This window comes from Garra rufa, chromosome 1, assembly GCF_049309525.1.
Source record: "Garra rufa chromosome 1, GarRuf1.0, whole genome shotgun sequence".
Taxonomy (NCBI): Eukaryota; Metazoa; Chordata; class Actinopteri; order Cypriniformes; family Cyprinidae; genus Garra; species Garra rufa.
Window position 1 is genome coordinate 12,430,618 of NC_133361.1, and position 10,454 is coordinate 12,441,071.

Here is a 10,454-nt window from a genome sequence, read left to right on the forward strand (position 1 = left end):
TGTGTTTTAGATGAAGGTATTTTGAACACGGATATTTCGATATTTAACACACTTGGTAAGTTTGCTTTATCAATCTGTTCATGTGACTGTTATTGAAGTCTGTACAGCATCAGTGGGAGATTACTAATGACAGAACGAATAAAGTTTATTTAACAAACTATTTACAGTGGTTAACTGTGAAATGTTGAATGTTTTGGTTTTGAATGTTAAAACACGGTCTGTATGTGTTTTCAAGTTATGCATTTATGTTGATTCTCGGTTCATTATCATCATCTTTATTGCTCTCAGCTGCAAATCATAACGTTTGTGGAACTAATGGTTATGTTAAGAGTTATGTTTAGCGATAGGGTAGGGTTTCCCTACGTCCCAATGTACTATCCACCCTATCTGTCCTAAATAGTATCACATAGAATTTAGGATGAATTCACATTGGCCCTATATACTCTCATCATTAGCCACGGAAAACCCGCATTGCGGCAGGGCGGAGCACAACGAAAGTGAAACTAAAGATAAAGAACGTCTCAACAGCAACTCGGCTCCTGGTGAGTTTATATTCCTGCCGAATAGGGTTTGTGCAGATATGTTGAAATTATAAACAATTGCAAATACATACTAAGATGTTTTTTTTTCTGATATTAATCGCTTTTTTTCTAGGTAGCATTTCTGATACAGTGAAGATGGCTTCTGGACCTGAACCTACGCATAGTAAGCATCGGGCAGAGTTTTGTTTAAAGCCTAAGCTTGACACACGATAACAGACGTTTTGTTTCATAACTTCAAATAGTATGGAAGTAAAAAATCAAAGTCAAAATAGAACTTTAATAAAATGTAAAAGTAAATAAATAAATTGTAAATTAAATTGTATTATTTATAAATTACAGTTGAAGCTCTAGATAGTTATGGCTAATATTTTATTGGTTATTGATTCGAGGTTTCAAAAGCTCTGTTGATACTTTGCTCACTTTCTCTATACAATTTATTGGTTGTTTGAAATGCAATCGTTACAATTAATAGGCATAATTTACAATGCTTTTTGAATTGTAATCACGTTAGTCGGTTTCTGTCGTATTAAAAACATTTCATGACGTGACACTCATTATCTGGTCCTTGCCTTAAAAATGGAAAAATAATGTGCGATGCGCGTTGTTAACAGAACAGTTTGGTCAACCTCCGCCTAGAGAGAGAGAAACAAGGGGATGCCCTACTCAGACTGCGTACTCTGCGTATAGGGAGCGGTACTAACCTACTGGATGTAACATTTTTGACATTTTTGTCTGTATCTTGGAGTTTTGATATTCCAGTGCCTTCAAAATGTGATTCAAAATAGTTACAAGTGTCTGCTATTAAATAGTTGTTAACATTATAAAATCTCTGGAGGAGAAGTGACGTCACGCAATCCGTTCTCCTTCCATCTTCTCGAAATTTCAGAAATGCTGTGGCTAGAAACGATTTTAAGTCGTTATTTTAAACATTTATAATAATTGTCATCAATAATAACTGTTTTTTTTTCTTTTCATTTAAATGCTACCATAGTGAACAGAAGCTTTATTTTTATTTATTTATTTATATATTTATTTATTTATTTTTAGAAACAAGTGTTTTTAGACTTTTGGAGAACACTGTGTAGAAGTATTTTTCTGTTTTACAGTCTTACTCCATATTTTCTGTTTCTTTCAGCGATGTCAGCAATCAGCTCCAGTCCAGATGATCCAGTGATCCAGATTCTTCTGATGGGCAGAAAGCATTCTGGGAAAAGCTCGTCTGGAAATACTATACTGGGAGAAAAAAAGTTTAAACTTAAAAAGCAGGAAGCTGAAGTTTGTGATGCAGCAAAACAGATTGGAGAGAAGCAGGTGCATGTGATCGATTGTCCAGATCTACTGGATCCAGATCTGAATAAAGAGCAGCTAGAGGAGATGAAAGAGCAGCTGATCTCTCGATGTTCAGCAGGTCTCAGTTCAGTTCTGCTCACCGTTCCTTTAGAGGAACCTGTGCAAAATGAGGAAGAGATCCTGGATTATATTAAGTGTTTATTTGGTCCTGAAGTTCAGAAATACATCATGATTCTGTTCACACATGGAGATGATCTGGAAGCGCTGGATGAACCACAGACCATTGATGATTATCTACAAAACCATGAGGATCTCCAGCGACTGGTGACTGAATGTGGAGGAAGGTTTCACTGTTTTAATAACAGGAGTAAATCACACGATCAGAGACAGGAACTACTGCAGAAGATTGAAGGAATGATGGAGGAAAATGGTGGGAAATTGATCATGGGTAAAAAGAGTGACAGCAAGGAAATTATAATGAATTGTAAGTTGTTTTATTGTTGTAAATTACTGCAGTAATACAATGTGCTCACCTGTTCATAAATGTAAAGCACTGATATTTGTAGTACCTTAAGAGCATCTGCAAGTGCCTTAAATGTAAATGTAAAACTGATCTTAAAAGAGAAGAGCAGTTAGAGCATATTTGAGAATTTAAAAATCACACTGTTGTGCTGTAGTTTCAGGTGAAAGCTCAATGGATGAAGATCCAGATGACATTCAGATTCCTGAGAGGAAAAACCAAATCAGGCTGGTTCTGCTGGGAAAAACTGGAGCTGGAAAAAGTGCAGCAGGAAACACCATCATCGGCAGAAAGGTGTTTAAATCCCCCATCAGCTCAAACTCTCAAACGAAACAATGTCAGTTAGAAACCATTGAGAGGATGGGCAGAAAGATCTCAGTGATCGACACTCCTGGGCTATACGATAATGTACTCAGTAAAGAGGAGGTTATTACCGAATTAGTGAAATGCATAACGTACGCCTCTCCTGGACCACACGCTTTTATTATTGTGATTAAAGTGGGTCGATTCACTGAGGAGGAGAAAAATACAATAAAAGAGCTTAAAGAAGTGTTTGGAGAAAAAATAGAAAAATACACCATGATTCTCTTCACTCACAAAGATCAATTAGAGAAGCAAAATAAAACCATTGACGAGTTTCTACAGAATGCTGATCCAGATCTTCAAAAGCTCGTAGAGAGCTGCGGAAACCGATTTTTCTGTTTAGACAATGATTCTGCCAGTTTCCCACAGTTCAAAGGTCTGCTTAGTAAAATAGAGATGATGATTAGTGAAAATGGAGGCCACTTTACGAATGACCTGTTTGAAGGAACAGAGAAATGCATTCAGGAGATTCAGAAGCAGAAACTGCGTGAGAAAGTGGAGCAGTTAAAACTGAAGCAGAAAGGGGGCATTCTAATAGAATGGCAGACAATATATTGGAGTTTAGCAGAGGAGTCTCGACAGGAAGCACTGCATGATATATTCAGTGATGTGTACATAACTTTAGCCAAACTCATGGCGAAGGAGGTGGTGAATTCTGAGGAGAAAGAGAGTGCCATAAAGGAGGCTGAGAGCTTAGGAATCAGTCATAGAGAGGCAGTTCGACTTGCAATCAGAGCCACAAGTAAACTTGCAACACAGAAGATGTGTGTGATTCAGTAAGCATATCATGATTAGGATTAGCGACGGTCCTTCAACAAAACTGATAATCTTTCATTCATGATAATCTTGAAACCATTATATTTGTTGCTTATATGGAAGCTTATGTGTCACTTTGCAAATGTTATGAATGACGCTTTCACTCACTGCCATTGCTGTTTATTCAAACAATGCTTTTACAAATGCATTTTTCCTGTATTATGCCAGTGTCTATTATATCTGTATCAAGAGTGAGCATGAATCTGACAGATCATGTCTGGAAATACTAAGATGAGCAATTAGGAACACTTTAGTGAAAATGAACAATACAGTAAAACGATTAATGTTTAGATTAGTTGTGTCAAAATTAGCGCAGTAACACAGGCGATTTTTTTAGTTTAACACGTTAAAAATATTTAACGCAATTAACGCAAGGGAGGGGCTGGGTTTGGCCACCCCACCCACACCTTCATGTGCATGCGCAAATGTGGCGGTGCGCGCTGTAGTCTATATTAAAGTGATGTATTGTATTTAACCCCAAACAAAACTACGAGAGTATGCAATGTCGTAGTTTTATCGTCAGCTAAGACATGAAGTTACAAAAAAGGCGAATAAAGCTTAAAACTGTGCATGTAAGCATTTATTCTCTAGTGTCGTTCCACGTCAAGTTCAGCAAAGGTAGCTGTTAAAGTAAAAACAGCCAAAATATCCTAATAACCAGCTGCTGTGATGTCTGATAATCAAAGAATAAAAAATAAAAAAAAAATGGAAGGAATCAATAATTTATGTCAAAAATGCCAAAAATTAGAATATCGAGGGAAAGTCCATTTATATCAATAATTTGTTTCAAAAAGTGAAACTTGCATGTTATATTAGTTCACTACACACAAAGAGAAATATTTCAAGCTTTTATTTGTTTCAATTTTAATGATTATGGATTAAAGATATATAAAAAAAAAACAAATCCAATATTTTGCAAAATTAGAATATTCTACAATATCCAGCCTTTAAATTGTCTCAGTCTGGCTTAGTAGGCTTCAGAATCATGGGGGAGACTGCTGACTTGACGGTTGTGCAGAAGACCATCATTGACACCCTCCATAAGGCGCATAAGGAGGAAAAGTCTCAAAAGGCAATTGCAAAAGAAGCTGGATGCTCACAGAGCGCAGAATCGAAGTATTAGTGTAAAGTGTTAAGAGAAAGGTAAAATGTGGCCGGAAAAGGTGCACAAGTGACAGGGATGACCGTAACCTTGAGAGGATTTTCAAGCAAGGGCGGTTCAGAAATCTGGGGGAGCTTCATAAGGAGTTGACTGAGACTGGTGTCAGTGCATCAAGAACCACCACATACAGACATCTGCATGACATGCACTACAGCTGGAGAATTACATATGTCGAGCCACTCCTGAACCAAAAACAACGTCAGAAGTGTCTGTGCTGGGCTAAGGAGAAAAAGTACTGGTCTGTTGCCCAGTGGTCCCAAGTCCTGTTTTCAGTTGAAAGCAATTTTTGCATTTCATTTAGAAATCAAGGTCCCAGCGTCTGGAGGAAGACCGGAGAGGCACAGAAGTCAAGCTGCTTAAAGTCCAGTGTGAAGTTTCCGTCAGTGATGGTTTGGGGAGCATGTCATCTGCTGCTGTGGGTCCATTGTCTTTTATCAAGTCCACAGTCAACACAGCTGTCTACCAGGAAATTTTAGAGCACTTCATGCTTCCTGCTGCCAACAAGCTTTTTGGAGATGATGATTTTATTTTCCAGCAGGATTTGGCACCTGCCCACAAAGCCAAAGCTACCAGTACCTGGTTTAATAGCCATGCAATAACTGTACTTGATTGGCCGGCAAACTGGCCTGACTTAAGCCCCATTGAAAATCTATGGGGTATTGTCAAAAGGAAGATGAGGGAACAGAGACCCTGAAATGCAGACGAGCTGAAGGCCAATATCAAAGCAACTTGGGCTCCCATAACACCTCAACTGTGTCAAAGGCTGATCGCTGCCTTGATGCTGGAATTAGTGCAAAAGGAGGCCCAACAAAGTACTGAGGACATAATACAGTACATTAACACACTTTCAGAAGGCCAACATGTGTTTAAGATCCTTTTTTATTGGTCACATGAAATATTCTAATTTTGTAAAATACTGGATTTGGAGTTTTTTTTAAATCTTTAATCCATAATCATTAAAACTGAAACAAATAAAGGCTTGAAATATTTCACTTTGTGTGTAGTGAACTAATATAACAAGTTTCACTATTTGAAACAAATTATTGAAATAAATGGACTTTCCCTCAATATTCATTTTTTTTTGGCACATACCTGTAGTTTTAAGCTTTATCTTTATTTAATTTAGAATTTAGCGTTTGATAACTTTATTAAATTAGGCTATTTTTTTTCTTGCTGAAGCTATATTACATTTGTTATGGGATTATGTGAAGATTGTTTTAAATTCTCTTAAATTACATGTTACTTTTTTAAAGTATAGTAAACTGTAAAATTGATAGCTCTCAATTATACTTAAATGTTAAATGCCTATAGTCAATGGTTAAATATTAATAAAAATAATCTATAGATACATCAGTGATACTTGCCTTCAGTCATTAAAAAATATGGCATTGAACAAATATTAAATATATACTTTCTTTATGTTTCTTCTACATTAATTTGAAGATTAAATGTAACCATGGACCACAAAACCAGCCATAAGGTTAAATTTTACAAAACTGAGATGTAAAGACCATATGAAAGCTCAATAAATAAGCTTTCTATTGATATATGGGTTGTTATGATATGACAATAATTTGCCGAGATACATCTATTTGAATATCTGGAATCTGAGAGTGCAAAAAAATCTAAATACTGAGAAAATCACCTTTAAAGCTGACCAAATTAATCTCTAAGCAATAATGCTTATTACTAATAAAAAATTACATTTTGATATATTTATAGTAGGAATTTTACAAAAAATGTTCATGGACCATGATCTTCAGGCTACTTAATTTCCTAAAGATTTTTGGCACAAAAGAAAAATCTATAATTGTGACCCATACAATGTATTTTTGGCTATTGCTACGACTTAAGACTGGTTTTGTGGTCCAGGGTCACAAATGTGAAATGATTGCAATATAAAAGTCTAATTAAAAACTTTAATGTTTAATGATTAATTTGCGAAGATAAAGTATGATTAATTTATTGTTTAATCGATTGACAGGACTAGTATAGATTTAAGTGTAATGAACAAATAGCATGAAAGTATAGTTCATTGTTTAATCTACTTTTAGTTACTGTATCCTCAAAGTAGCCTATTACTTCTCAGTATTTTTGTTTTTCCATAAATGTATCTGATTATCACTTGTGTATGTTTGTTTGGTTTAATATGTCACATTTTATGTCATGTGCTGAATGATTTGTGAGTATATTATGTGTTTTTTTATCCGTCATCAGTATTTGAGAGGGTTTTACTGTCCTCTAGTGGAAAACATTAGTACAGACACACACTTTATTCTTTTACATGACTCTTGATTCATGATTTGCTGCCTTGTGACAGAAATGTCAAACTGAAACAAGCTGAATAAAGTGAAATTGATCCTCTCTTATGCGTGTGTTTCATGTGTTTAGCTGCAGCTTATGTGATAAAGACTGGACATGTTCAGTTTTTCTCTCTCTGCATGTATATATACATGAAACTGTTGTAGTTATTAAATACGAACAGGTAATTTCAGTTGAGGAGAATCTCTTTCTCCATATGGAGTCAAACATGACAGCAGTTCTTCTCTCTGAGAGTTTACATTCATACAACATCTTCATGTGCATGAAGATCTTTAACATTTTCATAAGTAACTATTTTAATTAGACATTTTTTTTCTCAGTAACTGATGGACAAACATGCATAGAAGTTAACTATAAAATACATTTTTTATTAAGCAAAGTGCCCTGCACATTAATCTGGGTGCAACATATTAAAAACTACCTAAAACACTGAAATATAGCATTTATGCATGTCCCCAGTGTCTAACGTTGCACATCAACATTAAATATATTGTTTCAAGTTCTTCAGAAATCATTTTCATTTTGTATACCTCCATATCCCATTTGTGACTTAGATACATTTATTTTAAAATAAATTAATAATAGTTGAAATATAATACACATTTTAGTCGTGCTCCCAGGTTTTCACTCAGTCCTGTTACTCTAACACATTCCCTCACTAAAAAACCTGGGAAAATTACACAAGACACATTTTTAACAAAATATTACAACATCTGGATCTTCTGAAGGCAATGATATGAAATCATGTGGTCATTGTTTGACGATGTAGATTTGTCTCTGTGTCAGGTGCTGCACACGGCTGAGGCCTTCCAGAAGATTCTCCGTGAGGAAAAGAAGAGGAGGAGGAAGGAGGAGAAGAGGAAAGAGATCCAGAAAGGACCGCGGATCTCTCGCTCTCGCTCTCGCACAGAATTATAGATCTGACTGAAGATCACTCGATCAGGGAGCCCGTGCTGAATCTATGGGGCGGGTTCACTAAATGCAACTTTTAAATGCATTATTATGCAAATATGAGCAGAGTTTTCGGCATGAAAGACCCGCTAATGACAGATCAACTTGCTACTTTTCTATCCAATACGGTAGAATGTTAAATAAAATTAAAGGTGGAGGATGTTTACTGTGACAGACGCAGTTATTTGACGTGTTAGTAGGCTATGTCACAATTAAAGCTTGCCTAGATGTGTTCTTTTTTCACCATAAGAGGCCTACATGCTTTAAGGGCGTAGTATAAGTATGAACATGGGACGCAGGGTGAGCTGCTAGTCCTCCTGCTCCTCCCAGCGGCCACCCTCTCATTAGCCACAAAAAAAAAAAAAAAAAAAAAAAAACGCATTGCAGCAGGACGGAACACAACGAAAGTGAAGCTAAAGATAAAGAACGTCTCAGTAGCTACTCGGACTCGGCTCCTAGTGAGTTTATATTCCTGCCGAATAGGGTAAATATGTTTACATTATAAACCATTTCAAATACATACTAAAATTGTTTTCCTGATGTGAATCGCATTTCTTTTCTAGGTAGCATTTCTGATCGGTCAGATACAGTGAAGATGGCTTCTGGACCTGAACCTACGCATAGTAAGTGCGTCTGCATCGGCCAGAGATTTGTTTAAACCCTAAGCTTTAGATGCGTGTCAATATTTGACTTAAATCAGTTATTTGAATTGTAACTTTTGGATAAAGAGTTGCTTCATCGCTGACACACGATAACGGACATTTTGTTTCATATACCCTCAAATATTATGGTGAAAAAACACCTACGGGGTCAAAATAGAACTTTAATAAAATATAAAAGTAAATAAATAAATTGTAAATTAAATTGTATTATTTATAAATTACAATTGAAGCTCTAGAGAGAATGACTATTATTTTATTAATACAGTTATTTGATTTTATTTTCTCAAGCAAAATCACACAAAAGAAAATTAAGCTGTTTTATACGATAAAACCATGGTTAAATTTGTTTTTGCATATGAATATTTAAATGAAATGTTTGGTCAATATTAACAAGGATTTGATCGTCCTGTAAGTGTAACAACAGCAATTGCCAGCCCTTTGGCTTAAGCTATTTGTTATCATGTAATGTACATAAATTATTTATGTCGTGTTAACCCACATTATAAAAACCATTTGATTATTATTTATTAACCAGTCATTATTGTTTCATTGTTTTTATAGGCCTATTAGGCATTCCATGGCTAGAATCGTAATACAGATGCGTTGATAGTCATAAAAATATTGCAGACATTAAATCACGTTCAGGGGTGGACTAACAAAAGGACATAATTACAATAAAAAAACAAGGTTTTGCAACAAGGTGGAGATGAAAAAGTTACAGGTGCAAGAAAATTGGTGAAAAATGTAAACACACACGAGAGACAGAGAGATGTCAGGGAAAATGAAGAGTAAAAGTAAATTGGAAGTTCAAGAGATAACCTTTAATTATTTTGCGGCCCAACCGATTTAAACTTTATGTGATGATGGCCATGCAAAAAAATATTGTTTCAAAATTGTTATATAAACATGAAACCATATAAATATGGTTTCAAAGTTTGTTGTGGGTGTATGGGATGGCCTGAATGAGTGCGAGATTTCCCGGTCTGAAATTTGTCCCAGTCCGCACCTGATCACGTTTATTAAAAAAATCTTATTAGAAGTCTTTCATGTATGCAGCGCCGTTTGATTGGAATCTTCTTCAATCGAAATTAAAATTTGAAAATGTAATGCTGCCTTTAGATCATTTTAAATCATTATCCGGCAAATGGAAGTTGATTTAACAATTTGCAACTGCTTTTAAGTGTCTTTAGTCTGTTTGTGTGGTGTTTATTTGTGATGTAATTGATTGTATTGTGGCCCATTTGGCCAGGACACTCCTGTGAAAGACATTTTTAACAGCCAAAAAAAAAAAAAAACTTCTTATAGGTGTCAAACTCACTAATTTCTCCTTGTCGCACACCCAGACTTTTAAACTTCAACAATGAAAATACAGTTTATAAATATGACTTATCTGGTAACTATTAATGTACTTGAATTAAGCACTAGTAAAATAATTAAAATACATTATAGTATTTAATGTGAGACCTCTATCAATATTACTTTTTAGACAAAATATAGCTGTGGCACAGTATTGGTGTCATATCCAGCACAACACTGTAATGTATCTCTAAAAAGTTTGTGTGAAAGATTTTTTAGGTGGTTTCAATGGAAATGTTGAGTGACATCAGAGCACATGTTGGACATGGAGGGAATTAAAATTTTCATCAACAACAAATGAAGAAAAATCAAAGTAAATATTGCTTGATCAGTGAATATATTTATTCTACGTCATTTCCACTACATGCTGTACCGTCAATGGTGTTATTAAGTAGCTACAAATTTTAAGTTAAATAAGAGTATTTTACATACATTAATGCTGAGTAATAATTCAAAGCCAATCAGTGAAG

At 35.2% G+C, this 10,454-nt stretch overlaps 1 protein-coding gene across 1 annotated transcript; it reads left to right on the forward strand.

Moving 5' to 3' along the window:
- The first annotated feature begins 426 nt into the window (after positions 1-426).
- On the forward strand, positions 427-7,057 carry LOC141330779 (GTPase IMAP family member 8-like). The gene is made up of 4 exons (XM_073835547.1): positions 427-542; positions 655-705; positions 1,678-2,316; positions 2,510-7,057. Exons 2-4 carry the CDS (start codon positions 678-680, stop codon positions 3,493-3,495), a joined length of 1,653 nt encoding a protein of 550 aa, XP_073691648.1. The 5' UTR covers positions 427-542; positions 655-677; the 3' UTR covers positions 3,496-7,057.
- Positions 7,058-10,454: the final 3,397 nt, after the last annotated feature.